The sequence below is a fragment of the Arctopsyche grandis genome, chromosome 9 (genome assembly GCF_051622035.1).
Source record: "Arctopsyche grandis isolate Sample6627 chromosome 9, ASM5162203v2, whole genome shotgun sequence".
Classification (NCBI taxonomy): domain Eukaryota; kingdom Metazoa; phylum Arthropoda; class Insecta; order Trichoptera; family Hydropsychidae; genus Arctopsyche; species Arctopsyche grandis.
The window spans coordinates 17,836,464-17,858,624 of NC_135363.1; the positions used below are offsets into that span (position 1 = coordinate 17,836,464).

The 22,161-nt window shown below is 33.8% G+C and overlaps 1 protein-coding gene and 1 non-coding gene across 3 annotated transcripts; one reads left to right on the top strand and one right to left on the bottom strand.

Moving 5' to 3' along the window:
- Positions 1-182: 182 nt before the first annotated feature.
- TRNAL-UAA (transfer RNA leucine (anticodon UAA)) lies at positions 183-266 on the bottom strand. The gene has a single exon. It is a non-coding gene; the product is annotated as a tRNA-Leu (tRNA).
- A 12,845-nt stretch (positions 267-13,111) lies between these two features.
- LOC143916951 (uncharacterized) lies at positions 13,112-21,530 on the top strand. 2 transcript variants are annotated; one of them, XM_077438257.1, is made up of 5 exons: positions 13,112-13,304; positions 19,383-20,159; positions 20,741-20,945; positions 21,031-21,184; positions 21,277-21,530. In XM_077438257.1, exons 2-5 carry the CDS (start codon positions 19,799-19,801, stop codon positions 21,448-21,450), a joined length of 894 nt encoding a protein of 297 aa, XP_077294383.1. In that variant the 5' UTR covers positions 13,112-13,304; positions 19,383-19,798; the 3' UTR covers positions 21,451-21,530. The 2 variants fall into 2 exon arrangements, with proteins under 2 accessions (XP_077294383.1, XP_077294384.1); XM_077438258.1 differs by lacking the exon at positions 13,112-13,304 and adding an exon at positions 18,280-18,355.
- The last annotated feature ends 631 nt before the right edge of the window (positions 21,531-22,161 follow it).

Genomic DNA, 22,161 nt, shown 5'->3' on the forward strand with positions numbered 1-22,161 from the left:
ACATACATATTATCAATGTGGTTCGGATTTATGGTCTACAAAATATATTGAAATATCGAAATCCACATACATATTTACGTGAAATACTGATAAAACAGCATCGAAGTGATCAATATCAATTAAAATATATTTTTTATTATTGAAATACAGAAATAAAACAAAAAAAGAGTCGAAACCTCGTTTGTCAGGTGTGGGGTTCGAACCCACGCTCCCCTTCGGGAACCAGAGCTTAAATCTGGCGCCTTAGACCACTCGGCCAACCTGACGATGGGATTCGTTCTCTCATTATTCGTATAAAAGCATTTACTATTGCTGTGGAGTCAGATTAAAATTTACCGACTTCGATTCTGACATTATTTTATGATTTGACTCTGACTCCGATTCCAACTTTAACGTTTTTAGTAAAATCGCCAAAGTTTAAAATTGTTTGTAATAAAAATAATGGTGATTTGCAGAATATAAAAAATTAAAGGAATTAAAAATGTATTGAATTATTGGTAATGAAATTGGTATAAATAAAAATTAAGTAAATTCATAGTGTATGTGTATGAATTTCTTACACAAATAAATCAATGCAAAAAATGATAATAAAAAAAAGTATGAGACGGAGGAAATAATCGGTTTTGTCCACAAAACATCAAAATATGTGCAACCATATTATTTATAATGTAATTTAAAATCATAACTTTTATAAATAAATTCTTGAATTTCAATTTATTAGTGGACTTACTTCAATAAAATTGGAGACTCTAGTTCAGTGCTTCCCAATTACATACTTTCATGTCACGACCCCTTAAATCTGAAAGAATTAATTCCCGGCCCCCAAAAAATTTTTTTTTCTATTTAAAAGGTTTATTTGGCAGTAATTATTACAATTATAATACACATATTTATATTCAGCACAAAATTATAGGAACTTGCTGAAAAACATTTTTTTAAAATAAAAACTATACACACATGATACAATTTAATGCGATAGATAAGGTCGCATGTTTTTACATAACAAATCAATATCGGGTTCAATGTCAGAAATGCTAACTCGCAAAGCATCTTCCAAAGTCTCCGTGGAAAGACATGACCTTTGCTTATTTTTTAATATATGTAAGTAATGACGAAAATACTGTTCCGCATAGGTACGTAGTCACGAAAGGAATAAGGGCTTCTTTTCCAATATCAGGATATTCTTACTGTCGCCTTAACCAAAATTCTGAAATACTTTTTTCATTAAATTCCACTTCAAGCAAATTATCTGATCTGATATCGATCAACTCTTCTTGGGCTGTCCACGTAATATGATCATATTTTAAGGACTTGGCAAATGGTGTTCTTATTCAATTGTTCCTTTCATCCTCATTCAAGCTTGGGAAATATTTCCTTAAATATGTACATTCCCTAAATATTTAATGTGGAAAAATATTCATAAATGAATATTTGTACTTTCTATTGAATATTTTCGCGGCCCTAAATATTCAATAGAAATAATTTAATTAAATTTTATAATGTTTGAATATTACTGCACATTTACACTTACAAAAAAAATTTGAATTTGTTCCATAATAGATTAACTTCGTTTACTCTGTGCATGTATATATACATATATAGGTAAATACAAACGGTTCCCGGAAAGATGCACTAAATTGCACTGAATAATGGCGCAGTTTCGAGAAGTCCTCATTTTCAAAGGCGCTCAAAAAGAACTTGTGCAATAGAATTCCACAAAAAAAGGTTAGCACCCTCAGATAACATACCCCTTGACACTTTTTTGTAGAATTCTATTGCGTTAATTCTCCTTGAGCAACTTTGAAAGTTTGGATGTCTTGAGAATGCAACTATCACGAGTGCATTTTTCCGGTCACCAATACAAATATATACATACACGGTGCGGCCAAATATTGTTTGTATGAAATTGTATGAGATGGACTGCACTACACGCAGAACTGAGCTGTGTGACACTGAGTGCATTTCCTCACTGCAGTACATTTCCACCTTGTGAGGTCGGATCTACATATAATAACCTCTTTGTTTTGTTTTATTAAATTATAAAAAAACCTTGTAAAAGTTATCACTACTGACTGACCTTACTATAGATATTTATGTAAATATACATACATACATTGTACGTACATAAATATCAATTAGATGTAATAATAGATTATAGCATCTAATCTAATATATAATTTCGAAAGAGACTTTGTATGTAAGTATGTACATATATATGTATGTATGTAAGTATATTTGGTTGGGAACTTCGTAAACAATACAAAGTTTATATGACGACAATTCAATTGGTTGAATATTATTTTTTTTTCGATTCAAATAAATTTAATAAAAAAACAAACGAATATTTACTATTAGATTTGCCATGTTTACTCTGTATATTAACTAGTTTATATTAACTAGTATGTATATAATTTCGAAAGAGACTTTTTATGTATGTTTGTTTGTTTGTTTGGTTCGTAGAGTCCGTGACGTTCAATTTAATAATGAAACGTAAAGGTATGTAAAAAGAGGTATGTAAAAAAACAAATGAATATTCAAATAACTTTAAATAAAATAAATTTCAAATAAATTTAAATAAAATAAATTTCAAATAAATTTAATACAATGTTTACTATTATGTAGATTGACCATGTTTAAGCGGTTTATATTACAAATACCGAGCGAAGCCGGGTAAAAACACTAGTTATCTATAAATACGTACAGGGCTCGAAATGGAATTTTTCACGAATAGGAACGCTTGACAATTTTCAAACCATGATTTTGATTTTTTTTTTTGTATGTATTATAATACATTTTATACATATACATAACAGAGCTGGGATTACACATTTGTTACCTGGGACAGAAGGAAAAATTTGCGCCACTGTGTAATTTTATTTTTTATAAATAAATAAAGTATTTCTTAAGCAAAAATAAGATATTACACATATAAGAAGTAAGGGAGGGCTTAATCATAATTTAATGAGGGGAGGTAATATATGACTATGTGCTTTTAAAACATTATAAAGAGAGTGTCTTTGTGTATGACGATTCAGGATTTCTTAAATTAATCATCACTGATTTATTTGATACGTTCGCTAAATTCAAGTTTTCTCACAGGGACGCATGCAAGACTGAACAATTAATTTTTGGTTCCTTAGTAATTTATTTGGTTTAAATAGAGTTTTAATTAAATAGAGTTTGGAATCTTTTATTTTCAAGTAACATCAGTGTACCAAACTTGTTGAAAATATAATAATAGTTTAAATGGTTACAGATAGATGCCTTTGGCGGAATTGAAATATAAGGCGTTTAACTTGCATACATTATATGTAAGTCATAAACTCACAATGTATTTTTTTTGCCTTTTACGTAGTCAATGAATATTGGCAAAATTGGAATATTATTTTCGGCAATTATAAAAGATTTAGTAATTTTTTTCAAAATTTACCAAAGGTTACGAAATTTTTAGATTTTTCACGAGTTCCCGTTCATTTCGACCCCTGTATACGTAGTAACAATAGATTAAGTTTTGTGATCATGCGAAAACTCAAAATCGAGATTTTGACTGATACTCGAAACTCGGAATCGATCACTGATCACATTTTCATGGTTTAGAAAAAAAATGTGTGTGTGTGTGTGTGTGCGTTAGTACGTGTGTCTGTGTATTTTGGAGATTTTTTGAACACCGTTAATCCTATCAAATTGAAACCTAGTAACTTAGTATCGGTCACTGAAATGCTTATTGATACAACGAAAATAATTTTTAAGTTGACCGGAAATGGTACCACCCATTATGGATATCCTCTTTTTTTCAGTTTTTGAAATCAATTATCTCTTACACCGCTTATCAAACCAGACTGAATATTTTTTACATGTAATAGAAATAATAAATATTATTCAATGATAATTTATAAATATTTTTACCTCAACCGGAAGTGGTATTTTTTGAGTTTTTCTCGGAAACCTTTCTATGTATTGAACTGAAATTTTATATCTACAATTTTAAGTTTAATACCAAGTAGTATATACTATTGTTACGTACGCCGCGGATTAAGCGAATAGAATCCCAGAGACTATGTGACCGTTCAAGGGTTATCTGTTAACGAATTAACTAAGTGCTTGCACTTAGACCAACGGATATCTGTTATCGGATTAACTAAGTGCTTGCACTTACTTCCAGGATTATATCTGGACTCGAAGTGCATTTAGGCTAAACAATGACCGTTATCAGTCCTTTCTCAGAATCGGTACGGGGAGACCCAATGTCGTGGAAATACATATCCGAATACGTGACTATACAACAGGTAAACAGATTAGACGTCCTGAGAGATCTACCCTTTATAAGGCGGTACGTAGGCGATATCATGTCATTCTGTACTGAGCACTGCCAGTGCGTGTATCTCCTTAATCATCAATAAATGCTGTGAAACGACTGTTGGCCTTTTACTTGGATCCTCACCCACCCCTACGCAACACTATTTAAGAATTGTAAATAGGTTTTTGAGCTCTTTTTCTATTATGCTGTACATTAACATTAGAATAATATAATACTACTAGTGTTGCGCCCGTTGATTTCAAAGGGTGGTTTCGAAAAGGAATTGAAACATGAATAAAAATAAAGTTAAAGAAATTGAAACGACTGGTTCCGGAAAGAAATTGATGCACGAATTAGAAATTACGAAGTGATTACGAATTACGTTTTGTGCATCGCTGACGCCCCGAAGCCTTTGCCCCCAGCGCCACCGACTGTGATTTAAAATGCCAACAATGTACTATTTATGTAAATATGATTTACATAAATACGCCGCCGCCACCGATGGCCGAGCGCAGCCACCGGTGGCCGAGCGCAGCCACCGGTGGCGGCCACTTTTCGCTTCAGGGTGTAGTGTTTTTGTGTAGTTGAAATATGGACTCCGACTCGGAAGCACTCTTTGCGCTGTTGACAATACGAAGACGTCGCATTGTCAACAGCGCGAACCGTCGAACAAGAGTCGAAGACCGTTGAGTGGCGAGTGGCGAGTGGCGAGTGGCGAGTGGCGCATCGCCGTGTTTACGCGGGAACAAAAGTGGCGAGTGGCGACCACTCGCTGCGAGAGCCGGCCACCGCCCTAGCGAGTGGCGAGTGGTTGTGTTTGCGCGCGTCGCATACAAACTCTATGAGAAATGCATTCCGCAGCTTGTGGCTGCCACCGGTGGCAGTGGCGAGTGGCCGTGTGTGCGACAGGCCTTAATATTCAGAAACTTAAGAATCAGAACTGAAATAGGGATCGGGAATCTGAACTGAAATCGGAATTGAGAATCGAAACTGAAATCGGAACCGGGAATCAGAATTGAATATAAATATTAAATCAAAATATAAATTATTTTATTGAGTATTTATAAGTATATTAATTATTTTCTTAAGTATTTATAAATATATTATAAGTATTTTATTACATATGTACATATATGTAATCATTATATTATTTACAATATTATTATAATTTAAAAAAAATAAATTATTTACATTATTATTATTTCATATATTTACAATGGTGCCATTACCGTTTTACCCAAGACGAAACCTACTGCCAAAGTTGTACACATGCAAGGGTGACAAATTTGGTGAGGAACCGTTTCAACAATTAAATCAAACTCTGATTGTAAACAATCGACCATCATACCTACATATGTATACATAGCAACAGCAATAGCAATAATCTCGAAACTGTCACCATTCAATACGCCAATCACTGAGCTATTTTACCTATTAGTTTATACGTAATAGCGTACCCTTATTCATAAATGTCTTTAATATTTTGAGATTCACAAAGCCCAACACGAACAAAGTTGATCTCCAGATTTTTTGTAGCTTTAAAAAATTTTTGAAAGCATTCAAACATACACTTATTGTCGTATGTAATTTGATTATCAGCACAAATTGGTAGATAATTTCTCGGGCAAATACATTCAGGTCTACTCAAATTCGTCTCAGTCGCCTGCACCATCACATGACATATTGCAACAAGTGCAAAAATTGTTACAATCGCTAAAAAAAATAAAAAGATATGTTACATTACGTTTCAACGTTATATTAACATACATAAATGAAAAAATGTACACGTTAATTCATGAATATATAAATTAAAATAACTAAAACTGCATTATTTTAATTTTCAGAGTACAAATGTATGTATGATATTATAATATGGTAGATAAGACGGTAAAACAAAAAAAAAATAGATAAAGTAATTTTTCTTAATTTTCTTCTTTTCTTTTTTTGTTTAGCCGACCTGTTGTTTTACTATATTGAAACAAAAGATTTGATTCAAACGATAACGAATATCAAATGATCCTTATAAAGCAAGAGTGTATTATGAGTGTGATGCATATTTTGTTCATACCTTTTATGGACATCATTATAATATATATAATTTTTAAAATGCTTTTTAATTATCTTCCTCCGTGTGTGAAATGTGATTTTGTGCGTTGCTTATCCACTATTTACACCTATATATAAAGACATGTACTTAAAGATAAAACTGATCGGATTCTATTTAATCTCATAAAAATCAGCTGATAACTAAAAAAAATTGTATGTGATGTATGTATGTATGTAAGCTGATTGTAAAAACTAAATGTATGTAAGCTTATTGTAAATCATATTAACAATTAGATACAACATAACTTCTTATTGAATTCTTATCTCGCAGATAAAACTCACTGAAGAGATATACTTTTAGCAGTGAAATGTCAGATCTGACATATTTGGCCAAAAATCAATATATATCGTGTATTACATTACATGAAGCTAGACGCCAAATTTGAAATTTATATATACATATGAGATTTAAAACTATAAATATTTAAATATTAGAAATAACGAGAACCTATAGAGCAAATTTTATAAAATATAGAGTGAATTATGGGCGTTTAAACAATTAAAATCTGATATGGCCATATCACGGCGAAAAGGTTGAAGATAGATTATAGTAGTTTGCCGTCACTGTCATAGACGTCACCGTACCCGAAATTGTGGATATTTGATACGCATTGTATACGATATTTTATCTCCAACGTAATGGCAGACGATACATTACCGTATATTGATGACCAAAATGAGCAATATGGCAAAGTATGAAAACGATCGGATAAGAGATAAGAGATATTAAAAATTACCACTAACACGAAAAACATGTGAAATGCAATGAAGGTATGTGATAAAAATTCAGATGTGACCAACCCATGTCAACAAATTTAAGGAATATACGAAGTATAAAATACAAAATTCAAAAATGTCGCACACATAATGGCTACGAGAACATTTTCGATACAAGTTTGAGCACTAATGTATGCAGACTCATACAAGACAAAAGTTCTACTTCCGGCTGTCTGAATATCACCATCAATATTATAATAGTTACGGAAGGGTAGGTCAGGGATACAAATGATAGGCCAAAGTCAGTTCAGAGCTTTTATTCTACGACTCGCTTGAGAGTGTCCGTCCGCCGTATGCATCTTCATTTTAAAGGCAGGTAGCCGGGTGCTCAGACATGCACTAGTCCGAACCGCCCAGGTATTCCCCATAAACTCAGAATTCTCCACAAACGTTATTCCCTTCAATTACCATATTAATTTGTCATATCAGAATCCGATCTTTCTATATATCACATCAGAATCATATCAGAATCTCATAGAATCAGATATATCTTATATCATAACTCTTCAATTACGTCATAATTAAAAAAGCGTTCTCGTAAACGTGAGAGACGTTGAAAAACGTGCAAAACGTAAAATCAATAAGACATCATTACGTACACTTTTCGTCTACAGCTGTTTTTGACAACAGATTTTCAGCAACTGTTTATACAACGGGGAAGGTCATTAAATAAAATCAATTAAATATATGTAATTGTATACAAATTTCAAATAGTCCAATTTTAATTGACAAAGCTTCAATGTGACTGATTAGCGCGATGACGACACATGCATGTGTCACGTGCTATGCTGAGGTCACGTGGACTCAACGCGTGACTCACAAAATTTTGATACATGGCTTTTCAGCCCAATGTAGAAATAATTTATCCAGTCAGTATGATTGAATCACTACAAGAAGTTTCAAGTGTGTCGAATCTCCAACTTTTGATCCGATTTGAGAATAGTAAGTCAGCAGGTCATCAATAATGTTACCAAACACTACTTTTGAGTTGTGATCGATATGAAAGATTATCCTAAAACAATACCAAAGATACAACATTAATATACTATTATAAAATAAATATAAGTGTGTACTCAATTTATCTAATTAATATTTGAAGCAATAAGGGTGGACGAATGCTGAAAAAAGAAGTTGGAAAACAAGTCTTCAAAGGATATTATTTAAAAAAAAGTCTTAAACTTGAATCATATACGTACTCGGTAAGGCCCGATATCTTCTTATTGTCAATAAGTTATAGCGAAAAGTCGTATAAAGAGAGGTATACACGTTGTCGGGTGTATTTACATTAACTAAGAATTCAAGAGAACCAAAAACCGGAACTGAACCGAAAAAAAAATTACCTACAACTAGCTGAACCCGGTATGCAATGCCACAATAACGCGTGCTCGTTCCCGTTCCCGTTCCACAGACATTCAATTTTATATATAGGTATAGATATATTTGTTGACGTGGACCATCCACTGTGTGTTTGTGGTACAGCCCTGAATAGCCAGTACATTCGAGTGCGAGGTAGGCGTGGCGCGATTATTGGCACACTCAAGGTGTGATGCGTTGAAGGCGGGATAGCTTTACTTTCGCGTCAGTAAAATCGAAATTACGAATATTATTATAAAGAGGTTTTCCCCGTTTTTTTTTCACAGTAATCTTCCCGGACTAGCATACAACAAATCCTGAAAGTTCCATCGTAATCGGTTCAGTGGTTTAGGAGCCTATTCGAGACACACACACAGACATTCATCTTTATATATGTATATAGATATTTCGCACGAAAATATTTACATTGTTATTGATTTATTTTATTACAATACATAGTACTTGTTTATTATTTTATTGTGATTTATTTTACTAAAATACATATTATATTTCATAGTTAAAACCTCTGTCAACTGCATTTATAGAAAAAAAAATGGGCCAGCAGGATAATACTGGAAAAATGAACTACGCCCAAAAAGAGCCCGCGTGGCCACCTCTGGTGTACGGTATTCTTGAAAATATTCGCTTTTAAAAGAAATTTCAAAGCTTACCGACCACATTCAAAACCTCAGATCCTATTGATTACTGATCACGTTTTTCACAATCACTGTTCACGTGTATTTTGGAGATGAGTCAAATACAGTTTATCCTATTACACTGAAACTCAGTATCAGTTATTGAAATGCTTATCGTTACGACGTAATTTTTTTCATGCGTCACCGCATACTGTTTCTGCTGTTACTAATCAACAACTCTTTGTCAATGTACAATGTATCAGGTGTTTTTTTTTTTTCAGGGTATTACCTATTACGAGAAATCTACGATAACAAATGTGTGTCGCCATTGAAATAGTTACACGTCGTAAAAAATTGTGATCATTTTTAGCACGTTATCTTAGACAGGAAACTGTCGATGAGCGACCATGAATGAAAATCTAAGCGACCTCGTCACAGAAAAGTAAATTAAGTCAAGGATCTCTTTGCTCCATACATACATACATACGGGAGAAAATTAAAAAAAGTGAGAAAATTGCAAACAAAATTCAACTTTTATTACTCTGAGATATCTCGTACTTATTAAATATCATTTTCATATCAGAAACTCATTTCATGTTAATTAAAAAATATGAATTATGATTACGATATTATGAGGCGTAAAACCATTACGTGTAAATACATATGTAGGTACATAATTAGAAGTTAATTTGAAAATTGCAGAATAATATATACCTATAATAGATAAAGCTTATCACCATATGTACATACATACATACATATATGGCCACATGTCATTATTGTTTTCTAAAGTATTTATTATTTCGATTGAGAAATGTATAGCTTTTTCTATATTAATTTTTACAGGTTACTAAATAAACAAATCAGAATGAAGATACGAAAATATGTTATATAATATTTATTGTATCAATACAATATATTACATGTAAACTTTTTACGGTTTACTAAAAATGGAAAATTTAATGACGAGTGCTTAAGCATGTTAAATTAAATAATGCTTAGTTTATCTTTGCATTCGAACATTCAAACAATTAAAGAAACTCTTCTTGATTCGAGTTGAAGATGACTGTTATGAAAGTCAAACAATGGCGCAATAATTGCTATCGAAACGTACACAACAGAAAAAGCTGGCTTAAAAATGAAAACATAACATTTTACGTTTATCAAAAACAAACAAATTCAATAGAAATAAAATGAACTGCGCAATTGTTTGGTAAATTTCCATCAAATGTAATGCCAATATATATGTGTGTATGTGTGTATGTGCATTATATAATATGTTTATAATTTTACTGCGCATACAATTTAAAATTTTGCTCACACGTAGAAAATTATAAAAATGTTGATAAGAAATTACACTAATAAAATAGTGATTTTCCACACTGGTCACGTATCTTGTACATGTAATTAGACGATGAAACATATCACAATAAAATGCTTAGCATAACATACATATATGTACCTATACATGTACATGTAATCAATAAATTCTATTTATAGATATAAACATATTTATTCTTGAAAAATATATACTTCAATTCAATTAAACTTTTAAAGTTATGATTTATAATTGTATATACATACATATATACATATATGTATGTCAGTGGCGTAGCTAGAAATTTTGGGCCCTCGTGCAAAAATTATGCAGTGGAATCCTAACATTTTTGTATAAAATAATTTTTACTACATATTTGCACATGATAAATATTCGTATAATACATAGAGTAAATAAGAAAATAAATCATAAGCACACCGATTTTAAAATTTCTTCTCTCTCGGTTTAATATTTGTGAAATCACTAATAAGTCCCTTGATCCTTTGGACCATTTTCAGTAAAATTGTATCCTTGTTTGACAGTGATCGATAACGTATCCCATATTTGAAAAAATGTAGGAGAACTTCTCGAAATAATAAGATCGTACGAAATAAAAATGACATTACGGATTTCAGCTTCTATTGTTTAACTAGCTGAACCCCGGCATGCATTGCAATGCCACAATAACGCAAGCAATTCCCATTCCCATTGCCGTTCCCATTCCCGTTCCCGTTCCCGTTCTCGTTCTCATTCTCGTTCCCGTTCCCATTTGTCGGAAAAACGCAGGCATCGAACACATTTGAAATTATTGCGTTGCAATGACACTCATTCCCGTTTTTCCCGTTTCCGTTCCCGTTTTTTCCCGTTTTTTTTTCACAGTAATCTTCCCGGACATGCATACAATAAATCCTGAAAGTTCCATCACAATCGCTTCAGTGGCTTAGGAGCCTATTCGAGATTCACACACACACACACACACACACACACACACACACACACAGACATTCATTTTTATATACAATATATAGATAATTCAATTCTAAACTTAGTTTGTAAACAATTAACAAAAATAGATAAACAAAAATTGATTAATATTTCCGGGTAGGTTTAATAATTAAATACTCATTTGATACGACATATGCCATTCATAAATAAACGGACATAGGATGTTTTCTGCATAAAGGGTTATATTTTAATATAAAAAAACCCACGTGCCACATACACCACTGTGTGATTTCGCCCTAATGCGAGATTATTTAATCTTGATTGTCCGATAGTTTCTTTTTTTGTCTTTTGTTATCATTTTTAACTTACTGAAAGACCTTTCAACATTCGCCATATTTATTGGTAGAGTAAATTAGCATAGTGTAACATAGAATAGCCTTGTAAAAATAGCATAAAATTCACTTTCTAAGCAGCTGTTCAACAAACTAAATTATGTATGTTCTGTTTTAACTTTCGATATTTTTAAATTGATAATAATATTTTTTTCATATTGAGTGTTTAAAAAATTGGGCCCCTTGTCAAGCTAGGCCCTCATGCCTTGCATGACCCTGCTGCTATGTAGCTACGCCACTGGTGTGTGTATGCTTTGTATCAACTTAAACATGATAAGTAAGGAAATGCGATCAGGATGCTTTTGCACAAAAAAAGGGTTCACTATTGTCAAACATTTTTTTTGCTCTCTAGCTTTGTAGGACAATAGCAATTGAAAATAGTTAACGCTTTTTCTTGGGAAATGGAAACTCCAACGCCGAAGACTAATGATAAGTAGAGCCGTTTATCGTTCAAATGTTGTAAATGCACTGTTAAAGGTAAAAAAGGTTTGCCGAACCTTTTTTACAAAGCATTTACAACAGTTGAACAATAAGCGGCACCTTGGCTATCCGTACTCTAATGATAAGAGATCAATCCTGAATATCAATTGGTTAAAATCTTGAGGTTGAATATAAGTGCTTAAAATAAAAGTTGACGAGCCATTTTAAACTGAATTTTTTTTAAAACTCGGCGAATAACTAATGTGTATTTATGTCCATATATATATATATATATATATATATATATATATATATATATATATATATATATATATATATATATATATATATATATATATATATATATATATATATATATATATATATATATATATATATATATATATATATATATATATATATATATATATATATATATATATGTATATATATATATATATATATATATATATATATATATATATATATATATATATATATATATATATATATATATATATATATATGCAATAATTAAATAGAAAAATTCCCATAAAACATTTAATATTTGCGTCTATTTTGTTTTCAAACAGTCAGTTGTAAATGTAACGGTTCAATTATCCCCATTTACCCCCTGCACGAAAGTCAACATTCAAGTCAGACCGGTCAAACAAGACTGGCTCATATTATTTATGAAATAAAAATTAAGGGCAGATTTATGCGTGACGCAGGTCGCAGACCGTTCGGCACTCGAAAAGTAACGGAACCGCAAACGTAAACGCAAACGCAAGTCGTAAAGACGAAGAACGGGTGGGGGCGGACATGGCCGACACGTTGCCATCATATGATCACTTTGTTTACACGAGCGGGGGGTGGAGCGGGGGCAGCGACAGCAGGGGGAAGGGGCGGCCGGCGCGGGTATAAGGGGGATCGTCCTGTAGCGTTGAGCGCCAGTAGTGGTTCCCGATTTGAAGAGTAAGGAACGCGCCGTCCTGTCGGGAGGCGCGAGTTAGCTCATTCCTTTTCGTTTGTTTTTATTTTGGCCGTTCGCCGTTGTATGGGTAAGCCATCTTTATTATCTATCAATCATCTTCCCATTATCTTAAATTTTCCAATATCTTCAGTGCTTATCGTTTATCGACGGCCGGAAACGCTCGCCCCTTCCCGTTTTCCCGTTGTACTCAATCTGACAGACGAGTCATCGTCTCGAACCAAACTCGCCCTTATGGACTTGTGCCTTAAAGGATATTTTCGCTGACTGTGGGGAGTCACTCCGTGCGTTAACCTCTGTTTCACTTTGTTTCCATTTGAGGACTACGAATTTTCCTCGACGACTGAAACCATAGTGCGTCGACCTCAGTAAGATCGATCAGTCTCATGTTTTATGATCGTCCTGTCTGTCTTCATTTTTACGTGGAAATTAGCAATATGGTACGCGAGACAACGACGCGGCCACCGATCGATATTTCTTATATTTGAATTTTTAAACTAAATTCGACGTCCAAAGGCTTCGAAGCGATATTCACTGAAAATTTGCGAATCTTAATTTTTTTTTCTTATTAGATTTTTATTGATATATCGAATTCAATAAAAATCAAATTCGAATTCAAAAAAATAAATCGAACAAAGAAAATCTTTACAAAATCACGTGGGAAAACCTAACGTTGAAACGTCAGCATTGCAGTAATGTGGGCACGATCGAAAATAGACACGTATAATGCATTGTCGTTACTGATTTTGGAAATTCTTTAAGAGATTTGTCGATTTTGTGAAAAATAAATCGGAAAACGTGCGATTTTCCGAGAAAATTTGAGGTTGAATCTAAAAGGTCATTTGGATACGTCAAAGACCGGAGGTTCTTAACCTTTTCCAGTTCATGAACCTTTTTACAAACCTCCTTTACGTTTCACTTATTAGGAATATAATATAGGACCGTCTCCCCCTCGACGTACATCTATGTAAATAAATTCAAATCAAAATCTTATTATTCTTTTCTTTGCGTTTTAAAATCAACTTTGCGGAATTGATAATCCAAATTGTAATAGTAAATTATTATAATCATCTTAATTCGAAACGATTTATCTATAATTTCACCAATTATCATTAAAATTAATATCATCTCATGAAAAACAAATAGCGGAAAATCTCTAGAAAAGAAAAACTGTTATCGATTTTAAATTCTGTATATTTTCGTGCATAATATAATATTTGATTCATTGAATTCCAAAAACTTATATACTTTAGTAGATAGTATAATTGTTGACTACATATCATCATTCACAGTCATTCGCCATCAACTACCACATATATGAAGATTTCTGTAAAACGCTTCTAATCGTCTCTGTTTTGAGCAAATTTTAACCAACTCATCCCACAAATTTTTCTGATTTTATCTACCCATCTCCCCTGTAACGTTTCTTGCACCATTTTTACATTCTCTCGGGTACCATTCGAGCACTTCTTTGTCTTATATTATCTTAACATTTTTTTTTTATCAAAAATGTGGAATATATGTTACAAAAAGACCAATACACTCAAAAAGTATGAAACGCTATATGCTTGACATAACAAAGCCATATATAAAATGCCGGAATGGTACCCGAGATAATGTAAAAGGCTGAAAGAAAGACCGCAAGGATGATGAGTAGACGAACTTAAAAAAATAGTGTGGGGTGAAATGGATGAGAGTTGCGCAAAACAGAGACGACCGGAAGCCTGTTGGAGAGGATGGTGAATGGTTGTAAATGGTAATGATGACGCGGAATGTATTTTTTGTTTTTTTTAAGTCTACCATTTTGAAACGCCCCATTAAAATTATAAATCAATAAATTCGACTTAAAAAAATCTTCATACATATATACGAACCCATATTTGTCGATACGTACGGATGGTTTTTACGATGAATCAGGCCAAGGTAATTGGCACAGATGGACCATTGTGAGCAATGCAACATTGTGCATTCTCTCACATCAATATTTGACCTTTACTATCGACTGGCAAAAAAAATATTGAAAAAAATTACGCAACAGTTGAATTTTATGAGTGGGCTTGCACAGTTACACCGTTCTTAAACGAATCCATTATCAGAGTTGATCTTTGAACTTTATGATTAACGCGCAATTGAATAATCCGCTGTAGCACGGACCGGACAAAGGGTTAATAAATAGGAAGTGTAAAACTACACCCACGATGACTAACAACAGATATCCGAAACTTTGTGACGTCAACAAAATATATCCGAAACGTTGTGACGTCACCAGCAGCTGATAATTTTCCGGAAACTCGCTTTGTGACGTATCTTGCCGCGAAAAACCGATTCGCTTGCGGCGTAGGAATTCCCAGAAACAGTCAGTCGACATTCTGCGATTTTCATTTGCGTATGCATACATACATACATACAATATATAACATAAAACCGGAATGGATTGGCGAAACTTTCACCAATATAATAACATAAACAAATTTATGCTGTCGATATGCATATGTACACATTTACGTTTTTCGATCAATACGACTTTCGCAAATCAAACCGACTCTTGGACCAGTGTTTCTTAATTTTCGATAATTGCTTTTGTAATTGTAAGTTTATTTATTCATTACATTAGATATGATCAAATATTTTCGTTAGACATTGTGATTGCGAAGTGGAACTCGTATCATACGTGGAAAATGGTTGATATCGACTAGTTTGATGATTAATTTGACCAGGAATACATTATTCTCTCGTTACATTACAAATTGACTGCTTTTCACTAGCGGCGGCATACGGGGGTCAGCTAACATTTAAGTGAGCTAATGTTTCCGACATGAAGAGTGCTAGAAAAGTTTAATCATTAACAATTTATTTAAAATTACATCAGAATCAGATCGGAGCGAAGACAGCTCGCTTTCCATACGTCTCTTTCTACCACCCCTTTGCAAATCAATGAAACAGTAGTAATAGCTACTTTATTTATTAAGCTACTAGTAGTTTATAAATTTTAAAACTTTTTGTTTTTATTTTTGCTAATAATTTGGCAGAATTTAAGTTAATCTCATCAGACCTAGTGCACATTGCGATGTACATACATTAACTTCATCGCTTGTTATTGAGGCGGTTTATTTTCGCTGGGACTTTTTGTACATCACTGTACACAATGATATTTCGTTGAATTTGGCCAGTGTTGTCATATAGTCTCCGAGAATTATGCTATATGGCAATTCTTGCACAATGTCGCCGTCCGGTCACGTCGCTCCGGATATGCCATATTTATTTTCGTTGTTTTAAATGACACAACATACTGTATTTTCCACAAATACATTTAGAACAATATAAAAACATATTTAAAAAATACTAATTCTACAAAAAAATATTTTCTACAAAAAATAAATCGTCAGGACTGAGGAGGCTAAGACAGATTTGAGCTTTAATGGATTAAAGTTATATATTTAATTTATATCATGGAAAGTTAGGCTCCATGATTGTTGCGCGCTTGCATTAAATCGCACTCGATCGTTGGGTCGAGCCTTTGTGGCTATGATTATGACTAAAGAGCGGACCCAGAGCGCACCGTTCATTGTTCAATTGTTGTAAATGCATTTTTAAAGGTTTGCCCAACCTTTTTTTTTTGCAGTCTAGCTTTGTAAATAGAGCCAAACCGCCCCGATTCTATGATCAGAGATAGGCGCGAAAGTGCGCTGAAACGGGATCCTATTGTTAATTTCTATTGTTATCTCTCTAGAGAGCAAAAAAAAGGTTAACAATTCAAATTCAAATAGCCAGCAGCATAGCTCGGAAGTTAAGCTTCTGCTTACCGTCAAGAAGGTGCCGGGTTCTATCCCTGAATGAAAATGAATTTTTCAGAGTATGCTGTTGGTCAGACCTGGATTTGTGACTCCAGGTTGATCGTTTCCTATCAGAGTTTGCCAATTTTCTCTGATTTCATTGTTGAAACGGTTCCCGGAAAAAAAAAATTGGCTAAAAATCCTACCTACCTACTATGTCACCACTATTTGAAATTTGATGGATGTACAATACAAATTTATGTACAATTCATAGATGTCTCGTTAATTTGCGAGTTTTTTCAGTGTCTCGCAATTTAACGACTTATAATAAAAAAATGCTGCATTTGTATTTGTAATTGGCCAGGAAGGCGCATTGGGATTTTCCTGTAAGGCCTTCCTGGTATATATGTAAAATAAAAATAAAAAATAAAATAAAATTGACCAAAGAAACCCATTTATTTCGAGTTGGCACAGCCTAGGGCCGCTCACTAATTGCGACCTACCTGGAAATTCCCAACTTCTCGATAGCTTACCTTCTTCAAGTTTAACTAATTCAAGTTCATTACACCAAAATAAACTACTAATGGAGAAACTCCATTAAACTTTCTTTTGGTTTATACTTTTCATCAATATTAAAAACAACTTAACGGTGATATCACTCGCTCAATGTATTCGAAAGCAACTCGCAAAAGAAAGTCAAGGGCTGCTACATTTTCGCTTCATATAAAATTCATACGACTTGGCTGCTTTTGAAATTCGAACGGCTCACGCTATAGTTGCGTGCTGACCCAAATGATGGATATCTAATTAGATCGTTCTACATTCCCCTCCTACTACTACTACATACTATACTTTGTATAGTATATTATAATTTGATCGTGTGCTCGCAACGGTTGATGCCGTTAATTTCGATAACAATCAGGATGCGATTGTAACGTTTAATTTATGTCTAGAGTACGTCAAATGTCGTACCCCAAATTTAGTTAAGCGTTCTCGAAAGTTTCAGTATTAATAGATTGCTGAAGGTCGGCGAGTTAAAATTACAACATAAATGCCTACGTAGAACTTAAAAATCTAAATAAATATTCATATTGTAGCTGAGCGGAAAAGCTCTCGAGGAAAATGCTATTTTTATTTGGAGCACGTGTTTTAAACCGGTCGGTGATCTATTAATTTACCTTATTTCGACATGATGTGTTCGTTCGGATTATAAATTAATACACTTATCGATAATTCTTATCATCGTTGCTTAATGATAATATTAATTATATTAATGATAATATACGTATTGTGAAATCAACATTCAGTACGCGTTGATATAGTGTCGATTGTTATACATATATGATGGGTATAATTTGTTCATTACTTTGACCCGTTTTTCACCTTGAGATTATGAACGTGTCTGTGTAATTTTAATGATTTTGCAATTTTTTGCGGTAAAAGCTTTTATGTCCGTTTCGTGGAAATTCATTTAGTGAAGAGCAAATTTTTTGTATACATATTTCATTTTCATACTTTGTCTTGTTTTTTTCTATGTTTCGTTACTGACGGGAAAACATTGAAATATATTTACATATGTTTGTATAAGGCAAATTACATTTTCTTCGAATCTTGTGTTTTGATTGAAACGATAAATGTGTACATAATGGTGTAAGAAAATATTGAAAATTCGGAAACTTCGTTCTTTATAGCGTTTTTGAATAATTCGGCAGTTTCTTAAGTAAATCGAAATTAACTTTCATGCGAAACCTAAGGGCTTTGTGATCTTTGAAAGGTTTTCTAATTTATTGAAGCAATATTAGTCTTTCTCGGAACCCACGAGAGAATACCCAACATTTAAAATAACGCAAAGAAAAATATATTCTGATAAAGAGAGGAACCGTTTTTTTTCATCTCTTCCATATATATATATATTTTTTTTTAAATAAAATCTTATTAAAACCTATAGATCTTGCCTTATTTTTTTAAAAGCGAGAGATTACAGTCTATAGTAGTTGACCGATTGCATTTTAAAGACACGCACTGCTATCGAGAGCATCATAGTGGACACAAGGTTTTCACTAATGTTATTTTTTTTAACCTTAATCAACTACTGGCCAGTGGCGTGCCATGAAAATCTCTCCGTTTTTACCGCACTGCCTTACTTGCGTGTGCGCGAGCAGAACAAGGTGACGTCATACCGAGTCCCCTCATATCCTGCTCGCGCACCCACAAGGGAGGTTGTGCGATAAAAACTGGGAGATTTCCACAGCAGGCCATTGCTGCAGACCAAATTGATTTCCTTGGTATGCTACAAAGAAAATGTTCAATCCCTCCAATACTTTTAGACTTTGATATTTCATTGTATCTAATTCGATGATTTGTTGTGTTTTCAGAGCGTGAAAAACCCGGAGAAATAAGAGTAGAATTGTCGGGGTCGGGGACACCGTTGGTGTCTTTGGTCGGAGCTGATGAGTGCTATGAGAATCGGCGTGGCTGGCGGGGGCCGAAGGCGGAGGGCGAGGGCAAGGGCGCGTGCGGGGATGCGCCCTCCGTGGGGCGATGGGGTGCCGAATGGCCGAGTTGACTCGGAGCGGCAAGACTGGAGGAGCCCCCGAGCGTGGGTCGCGTGACGGCCACGTGGCCCCCACAGCTTCCGTTGCCGTTGCCCGTGTGGGCGCAGCGCCCTCCGGCGGCGCCCCTGCCCTTCGCGAGGCTCCCCTCTTACGAGGACCTGGCGGGGCGCGCGGAGGTGGCCCTGCAGCGGCTCCTGCTCGAGAACAACTACGACACCGTCTCCAACTTCCGGAGTATGTACGAGGCGTGGGCGGTCCGCCGTCCTCCTCTTCCGGCCTTCTTCCGCAGGTACAGGCCGGTGCTGCGCCCCCGCAGGCACACCTGCGTGGGGCTCGGCCTCGAGCTGCTGCGACGGCTTCCGGTTCCTCCCTCTGCCGCCTTCCTCGTCTCCTGCGAGGAGTCCATCGACGACATCCGCTACTATCTCTCCGATGGCACGGGACCGGAAGCCATGGCTGACACTGTCGAGAAGGAGCACGTCTTGGTGGCTATGCCCATCGAAGTCGAGGGCAGACGAGGCCTGACATTATGCGATCCGGGATACCATGTCGCCCGGGTTGTCACAGTCATGCAAGATCGCTGTTATCCGCACACAGGTCAATAACAATACTATCTTCCACACTTTCACCTCCAAAATTGACCCAACGTTAAGGTGGTCGTCCGCGGAGATATTTTTCTATAGACAAATCTGAGAAACTGCTAACTGTTCTCAAGTAACAATGTAATAGTTAATTACAAAGAAATAATATCTCTTTAAAAATTACTATGAAATTCAATTTCATATTTTAACGGAATTAATTACTTATCAAATTAGATTAACTGTACGAATATGAAATGTTGAATTCAACATAATTTACAAATTTTCTTCGTTTAAATTTATATTGATTATTTAAAAGACACATCACAGATAAATAATCCTCATTGATTTTCCGAATTGATTATTTATCAAATGTTGAATTTAAAATTTAGATTACAATTTTTTTCATTTATGTAAGTTTGAATTCTTTATTTGAAAGATAAGAAACTGATATATCTCGGAGATAAAACTCCTCGTTAAGTGCCAAAATTAAAATTAACAAAATAAAACAAGAAGAGTATAAGCTTTTTTCAAAATATACTTTGTTGCTAATAATACCATACTAATAATAATTTAATTATATTTTTATTTGATTTCCAGGCTGGTTTACACAAACTGAAGATCCGCATTGTAAGAAGGAATACAACTATAGTTTCAACATCAACAACCCTGACTATGTAGAGTGGGCTGAAAGATCAACTCGTGGAAACAACGTTAAATATCAAACATCTCTAATTTACGTTGGTAGACCATTTTGTAACGCCATTGACGTTACCGAACGAAGAAATTTGGTCTATAATTTCAGGTAAACTTGATTTTCAACATTCGTTCATATATTCAAGACTAATATAATATCACACGCATGTTTAAAATATACTATCCGTTTACAGGAGCTTATTAGCGAGGGATCAAAAGGGACGTCTAGTTGCTGGAATATACTTTCCTGTTGTTTTGAAAGATGCAGCTTTCACCATCTTCTATGAAGACAAGTCTGGCAAACAAAGAATCAAATACATGTTCTCTATGTTCCATGATTTAAATTCGGTTAGTATTATTTCTAGATTAATTATTGTATATATATATATATAGTTTTTTTTTTATTTCTAAATTGAATTGAACATATTAATTGATTTCAGGTGCCTAATATCGTGCTAGAGCAAATTGTCATGTGTAACAGTCAGATGAATTACGAAGATGGTGAATTGTTATCTTTAATTGTGAAGATCGCTGAAACAATGGCGGACACGTCTTTCATCAGTCAAATTTTGTCAATCAACAACGAAATATGCACTCTTTCAGCCGATAACTAACACAGGCTCAGGGGGAGATGACTCCCCAAGGATGTTTTTTTAAATGAAATTCAGTTTGTTGAGTTTAATTTAGATTATTTTAGTTTCTTTTCGCCACTTATTAAAATCTTTGGGCTGGCTGCCCTGTTTAGTTTGGTTTATATTTTTTATTAATTTTCCCTTTTCATACTGTTGTAGATTTTATTTATTCTACTTGAAGAAGTATGTTTATTTAAAAATTTAATTTAAATTGTTTAGCATTGTACTATTGTGCTTTTGGTAAAGTTTTTTATTTTTGTAAATTCTCCATGTAACGGTTATGTCTAAGAAACTTATTTTATCCAAATATATGCATAGATTTGATAACCAAGCTGTTGTAATAACATGCAATAAAATATTAATCACTATTCATTTATTTTTTGAATTAATAATAACAATTCTGCAGACGCAATATATTGATATGTAATCGCATTAAATGCTTTGTATTTCTACAGCATAGTATCTTAGCTATATATTCTATATTTTTTGTATTATTTTATATTCGTAATTAAATCAAGAAGTGTAGTCACATGGTGTTGGTTCAGAATAAATGGAAATCCAAAACAATTTTTTTTTTACTGTTGTAATATATTGACTATGTAAACAATATATACATATAATGTATGCATAACACTTGCCACACTGTCATGGATAGCGAGTGACCAGTACTTTAAATATACTGAATGCAGGGTC